The sequence below is a fragment of the Camarhynchus parvulus genome, chromosome 9 (genome assembly GCF_901933205.1).
Source record: "Camarhynchus parvulus chromosome 9, STF_HiC, whole genome shotgun sequence".
NCBI lineage: Eukaryota > Metazoa > Chordata > Aves > Passeriformes > Thraupidae > Camarhynchus > Camarhynchus parvulus.
The window spans coordinates 8,936,662-8,959,997 of record NC_044579.1 but is presented as its reverse complement, the minus strand read 5'-3'; the positions used below and the strand labels follow the sequence as shown (position 1 = coordinate 8,959,997).

Here is a 23,336-nt window from a genome sequence, read left to right as displayed (position 1 = left end):
TCCATCCTCCTCTTATCAGATCTGGTCAATGGATGGTGGTTTCACCTGTGCTACATCCTCAGTTGAAGGTGGAAAGGAATTTTTTTGCTGAAGTAGTTCACAAATCTATCATGAAGCACTACCCAGTAGCAGATTGTCACTAGCAGAGGAAGCATGGGATGGCTGTGGGAAGAGCTGTATTTTTAATGGAGCTTGCAGTAGGATATTGCAGCAGTTGGAAACTTTTCCAGGGATATATGTTTTAAGTGGGCCAGTCTGGTTTTGAGAGAATTTTATATTGGAGTCTGTTTCTGATTAACAGCCGTGCTCCTCGTTATTGTTTAATGATAGCAGTAGGGAGGTGAGCTTGCTGTTCACATTTGAGAGTGTATATTTTAAAAGAGATCAGCTCCAATAAAGAAGGAAAATAGGGTTATTTATGTAACAGCTGCAGAAATATGAACAAACTGTACTCCATTTAGATGATTCAGCATAACTTTGGAGTAAAAGATGGCTCTGGCCTGCACCAAGTTTCTACAGCCTTTGTAGAGCTTTGAGGTTTTAAACAAGTTCATTTCAGTCAATGCTCTTTTGTGATCCTTTCTGCACGTCTTCTAGCAAATTGCTGCAGCCAGGAAGGCACAGCAGAACCATTCTCAGGTCGTATGGGTGTTGCAGAAAACAGCTGTACTATTTTCAAGCCTGAATGTTTTCACCCAGGGTGCAGAGGTTTAAAGATTTATTCTGATCTCAGCATGGCAGGTGACCTGTGAGTCCCAGTGATGCCAGGCATGTTTCTCACACTTTCCAAACCTCTTCTGGGCATTCTCTGCCAGTGGTGCTTGTATTTCTGGTAATGTACACTACTGATGCAGTCATGTTTGAAGGCCGCTTACTGGTAGGAGTAGAAATGGAATTTGGCACATTTCAAGGCAGATAATTCCTTCTAGTGAAAGGTCAGACCATGATGGGAAAAGATGCAGCAGAAATTATGGGGAGGTATTTCTGAGGGGTTGTCTTTTGCTGCTGATCTCAAAGCAGTGCTTTGTGCTGTACTGACAGAGCTCTGTACATCTTTTATTTGTATATTAATAACTAACATGGTTCTCACTTGTGCTTTTTCTTTCATTCCTGTATTCTTACAGTCTTTTACAAAGTAATTTAAGCTCAAGTAATTTATGTCTTTTTTAGAAGGAATTGTTGTACTGCAGAATAGAAATATATTCTACAGACTCTTTGCCCTGGCTTCCATGTCCTTAGTGACACTGGCTGTCTGCATTTTGGAGTGAGACCATAAATAGATACAATCATTGACTCTTCCCAGTGTTTGCTGATGACCTAAACAAATGAGGCTTCTGCAGTGTGCAGCCCCCTCTTTTTTTCTGTTTCCCTTAAATCCATTCAATCTGTTGGTGAATTTTAATCAGATGTACCTAAGGGAAATGGGATAGAAACATCAAACACGTTATGTTTCTGTGTCATAATGGGGTATAAGCAAAGCAGAGAACTTTTCTTTGTGACCCAAATCTGGGAAGAGTCAGCATGACCTTTCTGCTTAGCACAAAGTTCCTTGTGAGCTGTAGTTTTTGGGAACAGATATGCAGAGACTGAGACTTTGACCTCTGTTCAAGGAGCCTATTTCACATGTTTTGGTAAAGCCAACTAATGTTTTGCCAAATATTGTTAAAATTCTACCTTGTCCACTGCAGACCTCCAGGCTCTGGGGCTGCTTTTCTTAGACCTAGAGAGCTTAGTGGACATCTCCTGGTGTGTGAGTTCCAGAATCTTGCAGTTGAAAAACACCTGTAGAGCCCTGGTAGCCCCAAGATGTTCTCTACCATCTCAGGAGACCATCTGCTCTTCCTCTCCTTTGACCTTCATTCTTTCTTGGTATGGTTTGCAAACACTTAGGATGTTGTAATTTTGCAAAGTTCTGTGCACTTATATTTGATTTTTAAGACGTAAATATTCCCTCTTCTATTCAGCTTTGTCTCCCTGGCCACTTAAGGACTGCAGGGTGTTTGCTCTAGCAAAATGTGGTACAGGACCCTTCAGCAAATCCCTTTGGTCCCTGCAGGACAGAGTTTCTGGAGAGTTTGTAAATGGAGTAAATATTTTTGTAAGTTTGTAAATCTTTGCGTAAGATAAACACTGAAGAACAAACTATTGTTGGATCAAAAATTACTTTTGAAATGAGTATGGATTTATTTACCAAAAATAATTGATGAAATTACTATGCTTCCTTCTTTGTAAGCTATTTAAGCTGAACAGACACCAGACCTGCAGAGAAAATGACAGAAACACATTGACATATGATTCAAATGTCAAAGTGATCATAAACTGCAATTTGCTTAGGTTTACTGCAGGAGTCAAATATTGGTAAAATAAAATCTGCCAGGACTGGGATTGTGTGTAACATTCGGTCAAATTTTACTTTAGTATCAGACATAATTTGCTCATCTCTCCTGTTACCTGCTGGTTAATCTGAGGATGTTTTGTTGTGTCACCAGGAGAGTGAAAAAGACATATTGCAGTGATTGGAAAGAGGTACATATTCTTTCTTCCTATTGAGGGCTTGTGGTTGCAAATTCATTGAAATATGCAAAATGCTCTCAGCTCTCTGCCAAATGCAGATCCCTGCTGTGCCCCACAGCAGGCTTCTGTGTAATGCAGGGAGCTGCAGTGTGTGGAATATATTTTGTCTCCTCGTTTGAGGTAACATGGGGTTGTGTGAGGAAACACATATCACTTCCAATTTCCAAGTGCAGGGTTGAATGGAATCAGGGCTGAATTGAGTCAGCTTTTCTCTACTAAACATCTCTCTTGAAACTTGTGGGACAACTTAATGTCATGGGGCTCCCCTCAGTTCCCCTGGGAATAGGGCAGGTTGCTCCAAACTGCTGGTGGCTGAAAGGGAGATAGAGTGAGCCAAATCCCCAGACAAGTGCATTAAACTGGATGTTAAGGTACTGAGGTGATTATGGAAGTTTGGATTTAGTTAGAGCATTGATTGCTAGAACATAATTTGTTAAAACCTTTATTTTGCATATATTTGAAAGCTGCTTGTGAGAGGGTTGATTAAAAGCTTGGTTAAGCAAAATTGGGGCAGTGTTTGTGATTAGTAATCCATATATAAATATTTTATAAATATTTCATCCTTATCCCAAAAGTTGTTTGTGGTTTTTGGTTTTTTTTACAATGTAGCAAAGAGACATGGCATTTAAAACAAAATAAAAGATATACTGTGTGAGAAGGACTAAGGTAACAAAGACTGTGGCTGCAGAACATGCAAACAGATGTGCAAATACCAATAGAATTACTCATAAGAGTGAGTTTACTTTTCTGCAGGGAGGAGAGATGCTCTGGGCAAAGCCGCCTTCCGGATCATTTCAGTTCATGAATTCAGGACCTGGGACAATTCCCCAAAGATTTAGAGGCGCGGGATTTTGTGTCCTGATGGATCTCACTGATATTTGTGGATACAAACTTAAAAAAGGAGAGTGTCTGATTGTATATTGAAGAGAAAAAAAAATAATGCCTTTAAGTAGACAGATAATGGAAAGAAGATCCAGAAATTCTTGTGCAAACAGACCTAAAAGCATTTTGCCTACAATTTCCATTAATGAAAAAGAATTCCAAGGACCAGGAGAGTCTTTGGATAAGAACCACAAATGATAGGGGATGACCAGACAGATGTAGAGAGAACAGGATTTTTCAGTGAATGTAGCAAATGAAAATCAGAAGCTATGTGAGGCAGATAAACTTTAGAAGGGTACAAATAGCTGGCAGTACATTCCCACATGGTTATCTGCAGTCACATGTTCTGTTACATGTAGGCAGCAAAGGAGTTACTGCTGTATATTGTCTTCATTATCAACTTTATGAAACAGCAGGATCCCTCAGAATCGCTGGGTTATTGTTTTAACTTGTTATGTATTGCAGTGCAGGGTTTCAGAGCCCAGAGGAACAGGAAAAACATCTTACACTATAATTCATTGCAGTATTTCTTGATAGTCGGCTGTTATGCTGCATACACAGAAAGAGTAAAACCAAGTGCAGATGGAAATGTTTTGGAAATATTTCCAAAATAAACAAAACAGTTGGATGGCTAAAATTGAAATCTCGGTGACTTCCTTCTATTTCCAAAGAAGTTGAAGAAATGTCAAGGCTGTTCTGTGGAAGTACATTGTATGTGTTTGGCCTAGCACTACATCCCAAGGTCTCTTTGAATGCCTGGAATGCTCACTCAGCCTTGGATTACTGAGTACAGTAGAGATATCACAAAAGGGACTGACCTAGCAGTAGAGAGAGGCTGGTCCCTCCCCACTCTAAACCTTCATTTCAGGAACAGGATGATATCCTACACCCAAAAATACATCTCAAAGCTGCTGGGTGTCACTTCCCATCTCTTTAAATTCAAAGACTGCTGATTTCCTGATAGAGCCTCTTGAATCAGTCTTGGAATACAAACAATTGATGATGTGAATACCAGAAATTGTCCTTTTACCTTCGTCATGTTGGCTGCAAACCTCACTGCTGAGAGGCTGCTGAGAGAGCTCAGCACAGTCTGCCTTGGTCAGTCTTCCCCACCAGCAGAGATTGTTTTCTGAGCCAGGAATCTGAGTCACAGCAGCACAGCCATTGCCTCTGTGTGCTGATGTCTTGACGTCTTGTCTTGATGAAGGGTGGAGGATCCATCCTCCAGGTGTTGAATTTGAGTCTGCATGACAAAGATTCATGCTGGGTCTAAGTTTTAAGTAGTCATCTAGAGGTTCTCCCAGATGTGACCATATAATTAGTAATGGCATTCAGTGGATAAATCTGATGTGTTTGGGGTTTGCAGCTTCTCTTAAGTTGCTCATTCCTTGAGTCTTGCAAAGAAATCGATGCAGTTTACAATAGTGGAACTTTTGGCTTTGTCACCTCACAAGGTCTGTTTATCACTCATGCAGGCACAGTGGAAACCAGCTCTGCTGTGAACCTCTGCAGTGTAATCAGGTACCAGCGCAGGAATGGGGACAAAACCTGCATGGCCAGAAGGTGGGACACAGGCACTGCTGGAACCACTGTGTCTGGTCTCAGTCTTCCAATGGACACATTTGATATATCAAAGGAATATCACATTCCCTTTGTTTTCCATCATTACACTGTTTGTCCCCAATTGTTCTGTGCTGTTTCCTGATTTTTACTGTTGCAATACTTGTGCCCCACTTGTGTCTGTATTTTCCTGCTTGTGTCTTGCTCAGCAGTGTGAAAAAATCCTTACTCAGTGTGCTTATTCTATTGGATATCATTGCCTGTGTTCTTCAGTCTGCAATTAAATGTTTTATCTTGTGCACGCTGTGTGAATTCTGTCCTGAGAATTTAGTGTTTTTCCCTCAGGAGAATTCCCTCCTCGTGTAAGTATCCAACTTAATGGTGCCATAGCAGTGCTCGCACAGAAGAGTTCTTTCATTCTTCTCCAGAGTTATTGCATCAGGTTTTAAGGTAGTTTTCAGGACAGGTGTAGGTAGTAGGTGCCTTCTGGGTGACAGCATCTTCTGTCACAAGGTGATGAAGAGCTGATGTCTGTTTGCTCATCAAGCAGCTCGTTGTGTTACTCTGCCTGGTGATGTGATACCATCTGTGAGATCTGGAGCTGGTTGGTGCCAGCATCGTTGTCTCCAGCTCATGGGAGTTTGGAAGTTGGAGAACACCACCAGCACAAAGATCTGCCCTGTGTTCCCGTGGGAGGATTGACCTTCCTGATCTCCTGAGAGAGCCTCATGCTGACCAAGAGCCATCTCTGAGCATCCCCTTCAGATGTGGGGGGGTCACCTTTCCTACAGGGGCTTGTGCTGGTCTGTGTGTAAAACTCAGGGCTCTGTAGTGCACAGCACATGAAGTACCACCCTGTGAAGGTGTCCTGGCTTTGTTTTGAGGTATAAAATGTGGCTTTAAAATTATATAAGGTGGTTTTCAGACATTGCTGAATTTATTAGCTGCTGCAGACAAAAATTTTATGCAATTCACATGAAAGACCTGCTTCCAGAATTTAATTTAGTAATAGATATAGTCTCATAATTCTGAAACTATTTTAAGGATTGCTGATGGCTCATGGAGAAGTCTAGAAAATATTTCAGCTTTTCATCTTCGCTTGTCCTTTGCTGCACTTAATGAACAGATGGGTTTTGTTTTGGACCTCACCTAGAGCCAGTACAAATTGGTTTGTACAATTGTAGTTGCCTCTGTTGATGCAAGGGACAAAATGGCCAAAGGTCAGAGTTGCTGACCAGAGTAAAACAGTACTTCAAGAATCATGTTATTCTGGATTTTAAACTCAATGATGTCCAGCATTGACCTTTTAACTTAAAGAAGAAAAAAAAGTAACAAATACCCTGTTTTGGTTTATTTTTGTGAACAACTCTGAATATTTTTTGATTCTCTTAGAACTGCTAAAAGCATCGCTGCAATGTCACCATTCCTGTCCGTAGTTTCTTAGATGCTTGTGAAAGTTGAGGAAGTGCCTAGATTTCAGTATGGGGAGAGTTAACATGTAAAGATGTTTTTGGGTTTTTTCCTCCCTTCTCTTGTAATTTCATGCTGTTTCTCAGTTTGGAGTAACTGGGGCCATTCTCAATTCTGCTCATGTTGGGGATTTGGTCCATCTCCCAGCTCCTGAATTTGAGTAGTTAAATGAGAAAAGTCACAGGTTTTATTATCTTTACATCAGCCTGGCTCCTCAAGGAGAGGCTGAAGATTGAAGGTTTTAATTGTGATTTAAGGAGCAAAGCCAAAGCCCAGACCCAGCCATGCCTGATGCTGACACCGTGCATGTCCCACAGTGTGCCATGTGAATGTTAAGGGTCTGACCTTGGCCACCTCTCCAGGCGCTACAGACCCCAAAAAAGTGACCAAGCATAGTTCAAAGAAGAGTTGAAATTTCTTGAAACCTTGGCCAGGCTGTTCCTGATGGTCTAAGTCTCTCTGTCACTGATAGGTGAAGTTGGTTGCTTCTGAGGGACATTTTTCACACAAACCAGTGGCAGAGGGGTTTGATAGCATGCAGCATTTTTTTGATTGTTACCCTTTAGAGGTGTTTGTTGTTTGTTTGGGCAGACAGTTTTTCAGTTTTGAAGTTGTTGTAACATTTACTAAGTGGATGGAAATGTTTGGATGGAAAAGCTGCTGCTCTGTGCCCAGGGGACCTGTCCTTCTCTGAAGATACAGGATCTGATCCTCTTGCCCGAGAGAAGGAAAAAACTATTGCTTGCCCAAAAAGGGTGCAATTAGTTGCATTTCAGTTGGCTAAAGGGCCATCATGTGATAATTTAAAAAATTTGGTTTCTTGGTAAACAAGTTAATGGGTTTATGCTCAGTTGCACTGTGTCTTCAAAAAGCAAAATGGCCCTAGGGCACACAAGTGAAATTTAAGCACTTTCCTTGTTATTTTAAAATAAGTAAAACACACTGTCTGTTTTTTTGAACAACAACTTGGCTTCCTTTGGTGGAAAAGTAACCTCAGCTGAGAATTAAAGCCACCCACCTTTGTCTTCAGACTCCAGAGCAGATAAAAAACTTGCCATGGTTCCACTTTCATTTTTAATTAAACTCTTCTCCTGCACTTCTCCATCTTGCACTTTCTTTGCTTTCCCACTTGCTCTTCTCTCCTAATCGGTCATTCTTTTTTCTCTCAATTCTTCTCTCTCTATCCCAAGATCGTCACTTCTATAACCCTTGAGGTGTATGTGTTCATACACATGCCAAAGAGAAGCAGAAATATTTGGGTCATGTCATTAATTTAAAGGTGTGTGTTAAAGGTCTGTGATGGCCCCTTCCTGGTTCCAGCAGCTTCCCCAAGTCTTGGTGCCAATTTGTGCTTCAGTGCAGCTTACACTGGGTTTATGTCCACCCTTTATGGTCTGCAGCCCCTCTGGCTGTCCCCTCTGTAACTGTGACCCTCTGTGGCAGACTCTGTCCTTCCCCTTGATAAAGACTCCTGATCTTCTGTAGCACTGCCAATAGCACCAAAATGTGCATGTAGGTTAAAGGCTTCATTTCTCTCTCTTTATGCAAGTTTTTCATACTTTTGCAAGGTGCTAAATATTGCTTAGCAGATAAGAGCAGCAGCATGAAACCCCCAGGGCTGTGGAATGGGAAAGAGCTGTAATTATTTGCTGCAAGAGTTTGGTCTAACCAGGGAACAGCTTGGGACTGCCTTGAACTGCAGGCAGCAGGTGGGTAGTTGGCTGTTTTCTGGATAGAGCAAACACTTTGCAATTTGCTTTGAACTCTTCTGTATCTCACTGAAGGGTGAAGACAGTGTGGGAAACAGTATATACCAAAAACCCTGGCATTTGATTTTGAGTTGATTTAACACGTTTGCTCATGTTTGACTTCCCTCCTGAGAATGATGATGCTTGAAGGTGAAATGGAAATAAATGGGGGAGTGTCTGCATGGTAGAGAAATACTTTCTGATAAAACTTTCTGATGTTTTATCCTTGAAGAGCTGTGTTTTTCAGTTATATGGCCCTAAAATCCACATATGCTAGGGTTTGAAGTGAAATTGCTTTGTCTCTGGATTTGTGCTATGGCTGAGTAGGGTTGCTGAAGACAGAGAAGAGGGATTTGCTTCCAGTGTGTTCCCTCACATACTGTTCAAATGCATTCAACTCAACTTTCTAATTCCAGGGGCAAGTGCTTGATGTGACCTGCTGGGTTGACAGCTCTTATGAAGCATTTACAGGCTGAAAATGCCTTTTCCTTCTCTTCCAGCTCCTTCTTACTAATCTCTTTTTGTTTATAATTTTTTCAATAAAGAAGGAAATAAGTTCTCTGAGCTGTTTTGTCATAGAGAATGAGATCATCAGCAGAAAAAAAGAAACAGCCTGTTCTTTGTTCTTCTGCAAGGTGCCACTGCTCTCCTTTGATATTAGCATCATACTGACGCACAGGGGATTTTGGGGTGGGTTCAAACAAGCCAGATCCTCAGCTTGAGGAGCTGAACCTTCTCCAAAACAACTGTGTACCCATTGTGCTGGGGGAGAACTGCCTTTCATGGCTTTGTCATTTGGTGAGCTCCAAGAAGGGGATTCAGGCTTCCAGAGAGTTGGTGAGACACAAGTCCATTCTGTTCTGCCATTCTCTCAGCCACAGGGTGGTAAATGAAAGGGAAATTGTCCTCTCTGCTTGTGGCATCACAGCTGTGTTGTTTGCAGTAGGTGACAAGTCCTGTCCCTGTGGCACAGAGCATTGGTCTGGGGGGGTTTGAGTGGCTGAGTGCCCATCCCTTTCCCTTTCTGCTTGCAGATCTCAAGAGATCTCCTCATTGCCAAGGGCCTCTTCACTGGGTGTTGCAGTGCTGGGGTGTGATTTCAGACAATGCTCCTGTCTCCATCTCTGTGGCTGCAGAGAGGAGCTTACAGGGCTCAGCTGGTGAATAAAACATGCCTTGCTTGCTTCTAAACTGCATTCCCTGTTGCTAAACATCTCCCAAGAGCAGCTTTGCAGTGGTAGAATTTGAATGGCACGACAGTTTTGCATCCACTTTCAGATGAAATCATTTTAAATGAAAGAGTCCCTGAGATCCTGAGTTAAAGAAGCCATCCAAGTGCCTTCAGCATTTTTCATTGCAGTAGATGCTCCCTGCAGCTATTGCTTTAATAGCAGCATATGAAGTGTCTGGCTTAATCTTCTGTACATTTTTATGTAAACTCCTTTTAAAAAACCTTAACCTTATACTGGTAGTGTATACCTAGCATAAGGAGTTGTTGTGCAGCTTTAAGTTCCCTGTTAGAGAATTTGGGATGAAAAAAATCTGTAGTTTGTAAAAGTACTTGTTTCTCTAAGAAATTTAGGATATAAAAAGTCTACCACAATGGAGAACTACATGGCAAGGTTTGTAGTTTCTCTTTGCTGGAAAAGCATATTTTTTTCAACAAAATGGAGGTCAAGTAGACCATGTGTAGTGGCCTATGGTGTGTGGACCATGTGGTGTCCACCCTCTACCCCTTCCCTCTGATCTCTTTGACAAGACTTTTTTACTCCATGACTCCTGGTTAAATTCACTTTCCCTTTCAGGCCACTTTTTATCTTTTTTTTTTTCCTTGGGAAATAACATGAGACTTACAGTGTGAAATGTTCCTTTTGTGACTTTGTCATAAAAATTAATGGCAGTAGAAAAACAGTTTGTGGACCTGGAACAGAATTCTAGTGAATAGTGTTTCTCTATCCACAATGCTCTTTCACTTTAATTAGCAAATAAACCAGGGAGAGAGCAGCAGGCAGGTCTTTCTGTGCAGGCTTAGGCTGGTATTTTGTCTAGCACATTCAAAAGCAATGATTTGAGAGAAATCAGATTGGTTGAGCACTGTGCTGTATCTTCAAGTTCTCTTGGTCTGAATATTTTGGGGGTGAGGGAGATAGGGTGATTCATACATGAGCAAGACAAACCCAAGAGCTGCCAGTTTGCATTATGTCAATGTATGTAAGAAAATATTTAGATAGAATTTCCATTAAAAGTTCAAAAGCAAGGGGCTCACTCTGGCCCCGGCTTTTAGAAGCTCTGGTGGGAAACCTGAATGAAATTTAACTCTGCTCAGTGTGTTTTCGTTGGCTGGCTCCATGTTTTATTATCTCATGCAATGAGATCTTTCTTGGTTTGTCGATTTTCTATCGAGGACAAAAAGTTCATGTATGTAACAGTGCACATATTGAATTAGAGTGCGATTAAAGGCATGATGTAATGACCCCCTCTCCTTTTCCTTTAGTCAATATTTGCCTGCAGGGTCAATACGTTACAATATTGACTTCAAAGTATTCAATATTTTTTTACCTTCTGAATGTGTTGGCTTCGAGCGTGTGTAATATTAAACTTGTTGGTTGAACTGTTGGTCTAGGACTTACTGTCTAAGTAGTTTCAGGCTTGGATGCCTAATCCATGTAGAGCAGCTTTCAAGGCATGTGATAATATCACAGCACAGCTGTAGGCAGCTTTCTGAGGTGAACCATTTAATCTGCAGTGTTTGCTCCCAGCTTCCTGACAAGTGGTGGAATTTGTCCCTTGGTGTGCGATGGGATTATTGCCCTCTCTCCCTGCTGCCATCATATTTAGTTTCTGCAGGCCCTTCCAGTGGCTGGAGATTATGTGGGCACATCTAAACCCCATCCCTCCTGCCTTCTGTGTGTGTTTCTGCTGCCTTTACATCTGTGCTCTGTCGAGTGCACAAAGACTGCTCAAAAAGCAAGGTTATGCTTTACGTGCTCACAGTGCTGTGCAAACATGGCTTAATGAGGTTAAATTGTTATGAAGTCAGGCAGCTCTGCAGGGTGGGCTGCTACTCATTTCCCTGAGTTCCCAGCTGGGCCACAGTGGGCTGGGTGTCTCCCACTAATAGGAGGCTGAACCCTCTCGTGCTTCCTCCTCATCTGTTTCCACTCCTACTCTGCTGAAATCCTGTTCTGGTATCCATCAGAAGGGCACACAGGCACATGTACTGCTTAATGACAACAGCTATGAACCATTTATCCTTCAAAAACGTGACACTCAAGAGAAGGGCTTTGATAATGTTCTTTGCAAGGTGTATAAATAAACAGGATTGTCACCAGTGTGGGATCTTATTACTTTGTCTCTTAAAAAAAATTAAGGAAAGAAAAAATATTTATAGATACCAAGAAGTTAGTGAATTCCTCTAAAGAACCAAGTGTTATAATTAGGAACCCACTGCACTTAGAACTATTCTACAAATAAGCACCTCAAATCCAGCCTAGTCCTTCCAGAGAAAACAAAGGTCAATAGGCTGCTTTGAGGATTAGCAAACCCGAATTTCTTGGACCCAGGTGCTAATTACTTCCAAAGCTGAGGATGATCACTACTTCCAAATCTGAATTACTGCCAAAACCTCATGATAAACCTCAGTAGTGCTCCTCTGCAGCCTAACTTTGACTTAAGATGCTTTTAAACTGGACTATAATTAAAGGATAAAAGGCCAAATCTGAAGGAAAGGCAGGGTAATGGTGGAAATAATCTTCTGGTGGAAAGCTGCACTTCTGCATAGCCTGATCCAAAGTAATTGAAGACTTCCCATGCCCCCAGCAGCAAACCAGGCTCAACCAGGTTGGTGCAGTTCTGATAACCCAAAAGTGTGTGGGACTGACTGCTCCATACCAGGGAAATGGGATCCTGCACTGCCTGTGTGCTTGTGAGGTGGGGTTCCATCTTTCTTTCATGTGTTGTCTGGCAGTGGAGGGATGGGGATTGGACTCACTATTACAAGCTCCTAACTGGAAAGATTTATCCACATGATTTTGAAGGATTTTCACATTTCCTCTATACTTGAGGATTCACTTCTGTGTACATTCACTTGTATGTTGTAGCCACAGTGGTGGTGAATTTGAGAGTGTCCTGAGGGACCACGGTTTTCATCCCGGGTGGAAGAAGTGGAAAGAAGTATTGGTTTTGTGAGATTTCAGTGTAAAGAAAAAAGGTTGGGGGAGTGGGAGAGGAGACAGGGTTAAATATGTCATCAGTTCATTTCTGCTCACAGCCTACTTGACTTTCTTGTGCAATTCCAGGGAACTTGGAAGTGGGAGTCCACATTGCAGATGTGAGCTACTTCGTACTGGAAGAGACAGCCCTGGATAAAGTAGCAAGTGAAAGGGCCACCAGTGTCTATCTGGTGCAGAAGGTAAGGACAGCTTTTCCTTTGTCTGTCTGATGACTGTGCCTTCCATTTACCATAAATTCATTTTCAAGGTTCATTTTCAAAAGCTCACAATCAAAATCTGACTGTTATTGCAGGACATGTACAAAAATGAATAAGTTCATGGAAACACAGAAGCTGGTATAGCTTCTCATTACCTTGGAGCTTATGGTGAGAGGCTGGGGTGGAGAAGCAGCTTGTGACCCTCTGACTTTGGTCAGTGCTGACCTGAGCCAAGCCTGACCCACCCAAGCTGGCTCCTCTGGTTTGCTTTTGGGACCTTCAGATTGGCAGATGTGGAGGATTTTGTCTTGTCTTCGGTCCAAGAGTCCAGCTAATGCCTCAGAGAAATGGATTTGTGTCAGAGTAGGATGTAAAACAAACAAACAAACAAACATACATCTTGAGGTAAAACAAAAGGTTCACACTCTTACTTTATCTGGATATCCCAAATAATGGAGGAATGGTGTTTTTTCATCATGCAATGAAGAGATGCTTGAAATTATACTGATTTTAGCTTATCAAAATCAAATGTTAAGCTCAAGTTTAAAGTTGACTTCTAAGCTTTACAAATGAACAGGTTCAGGTTTAACATTGTTGGAAAGGAAATGTGTAGGCTTTGTGGCTGTCTCATTTTCAGTTGAATATGAAGAAACACTTTGTGGACCATCAGATACCACTGGCACTGTGTGCATGTGGAAGCTGGAAAACCTGGCTGTCAGTGTCCTGTGCAGGCTTGGGGCATCATCTGCATGGAGAGTTGAAGCAGTTTCATGGGGCAGAATTATCTGCCTCTCCCCACACTCCCATTCAGTCAGGCTGAAGTCCTTGTCTCCACAGCCCCTTCTGGAATGACAGGACATCTTTTCTATAATAAATAAACATGTCCTACTTGGTACTCAGGATTAGGAGTGATTCTTCCTGTCCCTTCCCTTCCTGGATGTTTCCAGGGTTGTTATCTGGGGAGGTTTTTGTAACGATGCTTGTTTCAGTAGCTTCCTGTGTCTTCTCTTCGCTTTCTGGATGATAAAATGATTTATGTTACACTAGTGGAGTCAAAGGAATGGTTTGATATCAAGCTGTTTACCTTTAGCAGCTGTTCCATAGCTTTCTTTGGGTAGAAGCAGCAAGGCACAGCTTTGGGGGTCCCAGGGAGTCTGGTGGGTTTCAGCTCCCTGTGGAACCACTGTGACAGCAATGCCAAAGTGTCCCTTCCAGGTCAGTGGCACTGACACCAAAAGCACACAGTTGCTCTGTGCTGAGAGAGCCCAGTTCCTGTGCTTGCTGTTCTCCACAAGTGGGAAGCAATGGAATATTATATAGTATATCTCATGGAAACAGCAGTTCTGGCACCAGTCTTCCCAATCCTGCAGTCTCTCCAGTGATAAGCCCTTGGCTTCCCCCTCTGACGGATGACTCGATGATGGGAGGTGTGGGCTGGCCTAAGGGGGATGTCACTGGGGGCAGCAAAACTGTACTCCAGGAGGATCTTGTGGCAGCATTTCCAAGTCAAAATTTGGTGGTTTGTGGCCATGTGATTCTTTTAGTCAAGGAAGAAGGAAGATTTTTATAAAGAAAGGAGACATTTTTCATGAAAATCTAGTTGGATGCAGAAGCTAATTGAATTTTCTTTCAAAGTGCCTTTTCCCTGCAGCACTGCCAGTCCTGTGCAATGCCAGCATAAGTTATCTGCTGCCCCTAATCTTCAATTCATCTTCACCTACTATGGCCCAGCCGTCAGGTTTGGTGTTTTACCCACACTTCTGCCCTGCTGAAAACATGTTTTAAAAATAACAAACTAGGTTAGATGATGAAATTTTAAATATTTTAATTGCAAGAGATGAAAAGGAGCGAGGGGATGGGCAAAGGAATACAGCCAGGCTGTCTGAAACAAGATGGTAGCATGACTCTTGTAGAAAATATGCTTTCCTTTGATGAAACTGTTTCCTAAGACAGCTGTGATTCTGCGAGAGGTTAGCACCTTGCTAATTCTCCAAAAGAAGTTAAATAAAGCCACATATTTAATTTTCCTGAATCAGAAGGGGAGTTATTGTGTAATTGCTAGTGGTCTATTTAATGCAAGTCAAAAGCTTTTGAAATGAGAATGTATCAGGTTTTAAGAAGCAAGAAAACCTAAACAGTTTCCTCTTTTTTGGCACATCTCACAGTGTTATTTTAGGTGTGAAGCAGCTTGAGTGAGAGTTCAGCCATAAATCCCTATAATATTTTACTGGTCCTGTTTTACACTGGAGATCAAAGATCAGAACTGTAAGCCTGTCTTCATGTTGAGTCCAAGGACTTCAAGACATTCACTTTTGACACCAGCAGGTTGTCAGGGTGTTGATATTTTGATAATTTCAGGCTGAGTAACAAAGAGTTGCTCGAACTCTGAATTCATGGAAGTGTTGATACAACTCCTGAGGAGAAATCTTGGCTCATAAATAAATTGCCTATTTCCTTTGAGTGACTTTTAGTGTACAAGCAAGAGATTTGCTGAGCCCACTCCACTGCTGAACTTCAGCGTTCTCCTACCAGCTCTAGTGGAAACTCTTGGTTAATACAGTCCCTCCCCATTGGATTGATTGTGGGAGAAGGATCACCTTGGGAGTCAGTGGTGGTCATAACCACCCAAGAATTAAGGGGCAGCCAGAGCAGGATGCCAGCAGAAAGAAGTTTGAAGGGAGCAAAACTGCTCATGTAACTTTGTGAAGATAGGGGATTATGCTTGACCAGGGTTTGTTCCTTTTCCCCTTTGGTTGGCTGACCAGTTTTCCCCTTCTGTTCTTTGAAAAGTTGCTACAGTGAGTCCACTGATCAGAGCTGCTCTGGGCTAACCTGCTCTGAACCTGGCCAGTGAGTTAGTCCTGGCTGCAGCAGATGTTTCTGATTTTATAGGGAACAAGAACTTTTATCATCTCAGCATGCATGTGCTTGCTCCCTCCCCTGCCCAGCTCCCTAGGAATGAGTCTGAGATTGGAAACTCACATTTGGTTTCTGGAAGCACTTTATTAATTGAAGAGACAAAACAAAACAAACCCCAGGGCTCTCACAAGCAGGGGTTTGGATCTTCCCCTGCAGAGGAGCCAGCTGCTAAGCAATGTGACCAGCCATGGTCACAGATGCTTCTGTTTTATAATGCCAGCATGATGGTGTGTAGGACTTCCCCCCAGCCCCAGAAGTGCCCTCTCTCACTTTGGTTTTCCAGTGGTGCCATTGCTTTGGCTTTCTGGGATATGGGGCTGCCTGCAGGGAGAACCAGTAGCATGGAGCAGGCTGTCAGGCAGTGCTGGACAACTTAGTCTTGAGAGTAGTGCTGAAGATTTTGCATTTAGGACTTGGAAACAGGGAGAGAGAAATCCTCTCTCTGTGGTTTGATTTGAAATGCAGACCTGCAGCTGCCAGCATTGATATCAACCTTCCACTCAAAGAAGTGCCCTTTCTAGTATCTCTTGGGCACTGCTAGGCTTGTGGGGAGAGATGATATCTTTTATTAGCCTGAGTGATAGAGGGGGATTAAAACCAAACAAGCTCTCACCACCCAAGCCCTGGTTTCTATGACATATTCATTAGAAAGGATTTCCTGGGGAGTGTAGCTCCTTTTTTACATTGTAAAAATTTTTTGCCTAGCCCTGCTGGGCCTCTCCAACTGCATTTCTAGATTCAGCTGCATTTATAAACCCTTTATTCCAGGTTTATGACCCCTGTATAAGCCCAGGTGACTTGATTTCCATCTGCAGTAAAATCAAGCTGAATGATGTGATGATCCCCAACATAGGCACATCTGTAGCAATTTGCCAAGGAAACCACTTCCCACTGGAGGTGCTATCCCTCAGCAGCATTTCACTGGCTGGATTCCTGTGTGCCCTGGCACTCCACAGGACAGCTGGCAGCCACTGCTGGCTCTTGGCAGACAGTCACGGGCAGGGCAGAGCATTAAAAAGGTGCCGGGCAACATCTGGATTATTCAAGGCAATTCTACACAACTCTGGTATTTTGCAAATCTGGACATTAAAGATGTGCTTAGGGAAATCTCTCATCCCGTGTCTCTGTCAGAAAGAGATGGAAATAATCCTGTTGCCAGACTTCCTCTGGGCAGCCCCTGGGATCACTGCTGGAACATCTCGCTCTCTGAGTGTGACACAATTGTGACATCTTTGTATGTTAAATGCTGGGCTTGCAATTACTGGGAATCCTTTCAGGTTGTGACTGTATCGTGTTAAGGAAAAAGGAAATGTGTATTTATAACTTAAACTCCTGTGCCTTGTGACAGTAGGTTTATACTTCATGTAGAGGGTGAAGAGGAATCATGATGTTAAAGCAGGAGGCAATCAGCCAAGACTGTTGTGGTGTTGGAAACAGGTTTCTTTTAATTCAGTAAGGTAGAATAAATTGAAATACCTTCAGTGCAAGGTCAGGTTATGTTATGTACGTGTTTGCTGAGCCTAGGAAAAGGTTGATTGCATTCTTATTCTCCCATGAGACTTCCTCCATGGCTTAGGTTAAGTTACTTCGCCTAAAGTTTCTCTCCTGTAAAACAAGAGGTAACACAGGCTGATGCTTCCCTAACAGTAGATTTGTTACAGCTAATTGCTTGGTGAGTGTTTCGTGCTGTAATTATGATCTGAGTTAAAGCTTTGCTTGTGTTTCACATCATTGAAAGCTCTTCCATTGAATTACAGCCTCTTGAATTGGATATTAATCCTGCTCAAGTACACTTAAAGCGAGCATGGGCTTTCGTGTTCCAAGCAGGCATTTTTCTAGCAAACTGGTATTGCTCCAGGAGATGTGAAGGGAAAGAGGATGTGCAAAGGCACACAAATATTCAGTAAGTACAGACCATTATCAGATTATCAAAGCTAGGGGGAGAGAGAAAAGCAGCTTTTAATTTGGGTGGGAAAGGGCATGGGAGCTTTTATTAAATTACTAGCACTTTGTTCACTGTGACCTGAACTTCGGGGTCTTAAGGTGGTCATGGGTGATCTTGGGCAGGCAGGGATTTCTCTGAGTCTATAAAGCTATTTTCTCTCTTTTCTGCTATGGGTTGGCATCACTTACACTGAATTTATACCCTTGTGGGTCCTTGCAGGCAGCATGGGCAAGCTCACGTACCGGCGCAGTGAGTTATGAATGCAGCAGCATTGTTAACGCTCTGCTCGCAACTGCAATAACAGAGTTGGCGGCTTTGTGCTGTGGGAAACAGCTTATCATAGGCTGTGCCCTTGTGACCTTCCAGGAGAACCAGGGCTGCTGATTCATGGTGTGACTCCCTGAGAGCCCCAGACCATGCAGTTAACCTTTTGGCACTAGTGTGCACCGCAGTTAGAAGAGATTTATAGTCATTTTCTGGTGCCAAACCACAAATGTGATTAAATATTTTAAGTCTTTCCTTCAGAGCAAAAGGTAAGTGTAAAGTGTGTGCACCTGAGGAGAAAATGGGCACCTGACACTGTTTTTTCATACTGTTTTGAAGAACAGTGGTTCTCCTGCCTCCAGGTAGAAAAACTTATCTGTGAAATCACTAAATAGGTGTCAGAATTTGGAAGAGCTGGGATTTGTATGTCAGTCAGCTTCCTGCTGGTCCTATATTTACAGACTGGCACACAGAGCAGTCAAAATGGAAACTAAATTAGATAGCTAAATTACTTTATGGCACACAAGTAGAGCATTTCTCTGTGTTTTTCTGAAAAGCACCATTCCATGTTGCCACTCAAAATAAACTAGAGGAGTAATGTAGTGGTTTTTAGAGGGCAATTATTGCTTCTTCACAAAGGTAAACAATGAGAAGGGAAGTCAGAAGTGAAACTCAAATAATGAGTTTTGCTTCATTAAGCAGCTGCTAAAGATTATCTTTAATACAGACTTCACTTAGGAAATAACTCAGGGATGGTGGAAACACTTGGAGCTACTCAGGTTTGCTCTTGCATGAATATGCTCAAAAGCTTTAGCTTTGATGGTGTAGTCAGGTGAGTAATTTGGAATTTGGTAATTCAACATTCAGCAGCAGAAATATTGATTAGTTGTAAGGAATTAGGACATGGGTTAAAAAATCTTGAAGAAATTTATGCTGACTGACATTTTGTTCAAATTTGGAGCATAATAAAGTAATTGTTCTGCATTTGCAAACAGCTTGGTCAATAGTCATAACACAGGTACTTTTGTTTATCTCACCTGCATCTACAAGTTCCTGTCTGTGCTGTAAAGCATGATACAGTCTTGAAGCCAAGCACGGCTCCCGTGTTGCATGGGAGAAGTTTCATTTATGCTTTGCAGAGAGCAGACTTGCATTTACTTCTTGGTTACATGGTATTCAGTGGGAAAGCAAGAAACACAGTTCCCCAGTCCAACCTCTTCAGCTCCTGACTGCCAGGACCATGTTTCTTCACCATTAAATTTCCTGATGTGCCCTTCCTCATTCTTCCCAGTGCCAAAGCGGCAGTGGCAAAGATGTGGAAAACAGAGCAAACTTTGTGACCTTAAAAGTTGCAGTGTAAGTGTTTGCATAACCAAGGATGCAGATCACTCCAGGATGCTTACTCCATTCTTCAGAGGGGAGCACTGGGAATGATTCCCAGGTTGGAGACTTAAAATTGCCTCTGGTCTCATTGAGGGATGGGGCTGGTGTGGATATTGGTGGCCTTAGCCATGTCTGAAATCCTCTCATTTCAGAGGATTTGGTTTACTTCCTCATTCCATGCCAGCACGCTGTCTGCCATGTGATACAGCAATGGCATGGGTGATGCATCCCAGAGCTGTGATGTGGCCACTCCTGCCACAGAGAACGTGATGCTGACAGCTTAACATATTTTCTCTTTACCAGCTGCTCAGGGAAGCTTGTCCACACTAAAAGCTTGTGTCTCACCAAGGCTCTCTTCTCTTGCAGGTGATCCCAATGCTTCCCAGGCTGCTCTGTGAGGAGCTCTGCAGTCTCAATCCCATGCAAGACAGACTGACGTTCTCTGTGATTTGGAAATTGACTCCGGAAGGCAAGGTACCTTAGGAAGCAGGCAGTCATCCTGCTAATTAGTCCTCCCTCGTGGCCAGCCCCTACTCTTGTAGTGGTAAAAATGTCATCCCTCAACACTCAGGTGGATAGCAAAGGTGAACAATGCTGGAGGATGTCGGACAGGACTGTCCCTGTGTCCTGTCTTGCTGAGGACATACTGTGGAATTTCTAACTGAAATAATCTCTCAACATGGCTGGGAAAGGATGAACATTTGTATGAATCTCAGGAATGGAGAATGTCCTGCTTCTTGCCAGGTCACCCAACCATTTAATGTCTTACCTCCAGCAGCAATTCAGAGCTAATGCTTTGGGTGGATGAGGTGTGCCTCTGACTCCAGGCCTGCCTGGAGCTCGCAGGCAGTTGTGCAGTGCGGCGGATGCTGCACTGCGCCTCTGTGGCCTCTCTGCTAAACAGACTGTTTAATTCCTCTTCAGAGCTGCAAATTACATCAGTCCAAATAAAGCATGATAGCCCATCAGCAAAGGCATGCTCCATCCTCTCTGCATGTATTATTTCCAGGGAGCAGTAGTGGAGGCTGTCTGTTGGTGCACTGAGCTGCCTTCAGCTGCCTGCCACCACTCCCCAGGTCTTCATTTCTCTCCCTTTTCCTCTCCCACACTCTTTGTTACCCTGAAATCTCCTCTTTGGGGATCACAGGGTCCCCTTACTAATCTCCCCTTACTAATCAGGGTGGGCTAAAGACTGGCAGTACCAGAACTCTCTTTAGTCTATGCAAAATACAGTTTTTGTACTCAGAGTTTTTTTAAGACATTGTTGTTATATATACAACTCTTTCTGTAGACAGTATTTCTTGTGCCAATTCGGTAATTTTCCACAGAGATTCACCTCCTTATTGTTGTCCCAGCTGCTCTAAAGGATGCTGAATCTGTCTTTGTGCCTTAGCAAAATACAGTTTCAGTCCTGATTCTGTATTTCTGCAGTGAATCCCTGCTCTGGCTCTGAGGTGGGTTGTATTTGTCTGCTGTGAAAAGTGTTCACCTTCCTGTAGCAACAGCATGATTGCTCATGAGACCTTCTAAGAGCAGCTACTAGGTAGACCTTTTATTGACTCTGAGTTGTCTTTGAACAGCTAAAAGTCAAGTCTTAATTAAAATAAGCCTTTAATTACATCTTGTCTCTTGTCCCATGCAATATATCCATTGTGTTTCAAGCACTGCTCAGTTCGACCCTTTTGGACCAGTGTGAAAATCGAGGAGCTGTAGCATCCAGCTCAGGGAGCAGACTATGGAGTGGTCTGGGCTGTGGCCATGCTGTCCCTGGGAGAGCAGACTGCCTGTGGCTATCTCAGCAAACTGGTTTCTCCTACAAGGCCTTTCAGGGTTACAGTCTTACCTCGAGGTCACTTGATGTCGATGTCAGGCGAAGGCTGGAGAAGAATTTATTCTTTCCAAGAGAAAAAGTGATTGTAGGGCTTTTGCCCAGGAGGGCATTCTTCTAAAAGCTGGTATTTCTAGGTGTTAGTATACCTGTATCTCAGTGCAAGCAGGATCACATGCTCCCTGACACTCTGCTGGAACAGCCCTGGAACCTCAGCTGTTGATGAAGAGCCCTGAGAGCACTGACAGTGAGGACAGGATGTTGCTCAGGACTATGGGTTTTTCTCAAAAGCAGGCAGAACTGGGGAAACCTTATAACTTTAGAAATCCTTTAGATGCTGGTGCTCTGTGTGGACTCTGGGTGCACCAAGTTTGCTGTGATGGGGGAAACTTTGCAGACTGATCTTGTGGGCTACTCATTGTAATCTCTACGTCCCAGCTCACAAACCCCAAATGTTGCTCCTCCACTGTGCCTTGCCCATCCCTCAGCCATGGTACATGGGGGCCAGCCCATGGGAGCTTGCCCATTCCTCTGGTGGGGTTTCCAAATCAGCAGGGGCTGCTGACCTACTGGACATGCACCCCACATCGCCACAAGAAGCTGAACTGCATTGAACAGATGCAGCAGAGCACAGAGCAGGTGCTGCCACCACTCACCACTGTCACAACATCTCCAATTTTGGAGCTGGACATAGAGTTTTCTTTTTTCTTTGGCTTTCTCTTCCTTTCTGTCTCCACAGCACAGAGGAAGAGATACAGGGAATAACCATGATGGTCAGAGCACTTTACATTGCAAGATGCTACTTGCTGCATTTCTGCTATTAAAGCACTCTCGAAGTAGAAATAACCTTAAAAGCCCTGTGACTTTCAGAGCTCTGAGTTGCTGAGTTATACAGCACATCTGTGATGCATTAGGGAAGGAGGCAGCAAAGGTATTTTGGGAATCAGTCCCTTCCTATTACCAGGAAGGTTTGTCTCTGAAGCAGTGTCCTTGACGAGGCTGTCATAGAGAGCTTGCCCTTCTCCCTGGGCTCTGTCACTTGCAGAATTTACCTTGTCCTGTTGGGCTGATGAAGGGGTAAGGTGGCACTGGCAGCTAAGGCAGAATTGCAATTCTTCAATCATTCTCTGACCACTTGTGCTTTGAATGGTTTATCACAAACTGCATCTGTCTCATGCCAGTGCTCTTTACTTTTCTGAAAATCCTTCTGCCCATGTCGCTTGGCACTTTATCACTGCCTTGATGAGCTGTTGGATTGATTCTCTTATATATCTCAGCTGAAAATAGGTTTTCCTGTCTGCTTTAGGAAATTATTCTGAATTCCTGCTTTTACACCAGTATTCTTTTAGGGAGTTCTAAATGAGAGTGGCTTCTGGTTTATATAAAATAATTTTATAAGCAGTTTATTGAATATTTTCCTCTCAATTCCAAAGTAGTTTGGAAGCCCAGAAAGGTTCCTGACTTGAGTTTGGACCTAGAACCATGGACATGATCTGAGAAGCAAGGGGTCAGTGGCTGTCCATCTCTCCTGCAGACCCACTGAAGTCCTACTCAGGCACTTTCACAAGTGCTAGTCAGATGATGGGGTTTCTGCAGTACTCCTGAAAACAGGATTTTAAGGCCAGTCTCTTGTGCTCTGGGGGCCAGACTTTAAGTCATTCTGCTGTGTTTTAGGCAGGAGAACCTCTCTGGCATGTGTGTTTCTGCTTGTTGTCACTGCAGCTGGTAACCTGTGAGTCAACAGGCTGGGTTCAACTCCCAGATGGTCTGTAGTTCTTGGAGATCTGTGGAGGAGGGAAGTCAGGTAGAGGAGGGAGATCCAAGCCGTCTCCTATGTATGTGCACAATACATTGTTACCTGTTACTTGCATATACACCTTACTAGATGCTAGAGAATCTGCATGGGCAAAAGGCCTGAAGGTCTCAGTAGGACGAGATCTTCACTCAGAGATCACAGGTAGTGGGGAAGTCTGTTGTCATTCCTCCTAGTGTTTGTACAACTTCCCAAGCTTTTGTGCACCAGAAGAATGAGTCCTCAGGTCAATTTCCACTTGGCAATTTTGCAGATCCTTGATGAGTGGTTTGGGCGGACGGTCATCTGCTCCTGCGTGAAGCTCAGCTATGACCATGCCCAGAGAATGATTGACAGCCCTGGGAAGGTGTTGGCACCTGAAGAGCTCCCCCCTGTCGCACCCCAGCACTCGATAGCCGAGATCCAGGAGGCTGTGCTCAACCTGCATCGAGTGGCGCAGCGCCTGCGCAAGCAGCGCTTCACCGAGGGTGCCCTGCACTTAGACCAGGTGAGTGATTCCAGCCCCTTCAGGCTTCTCCAAA

General features: G+C 43.3%; 1 protein-coding gene across 1 annotated transcript in view; it reads left to right on the top strand.

Moving 5' to 3' along the window:
• DIS3L2 (DIS3 like 3'-5' exoribonuclease 2) overlaps positions 1-23,336 on the top strand; it is a 179,647-nt gene that overhangs the window by 95,546 nt on the left and 60,765 nt on the right. The window contains exons 12-14 of the mRNA XM_030954141.1: positions 12,533-12,645; positions 19,541-19,648; positions 23,069-23,302. Of these exons, the coding sequence (XP_030810001.1) occupies positions 12,533-12,645; positions 19,541-19,648; positions 23,069-23,302 (455 nt within the window). The remainder of the gene's footprint in view (positions 1-12,532; positions 12,646-19,540; positions 19,649-23,068; positions 23,303-23,336) is intronic.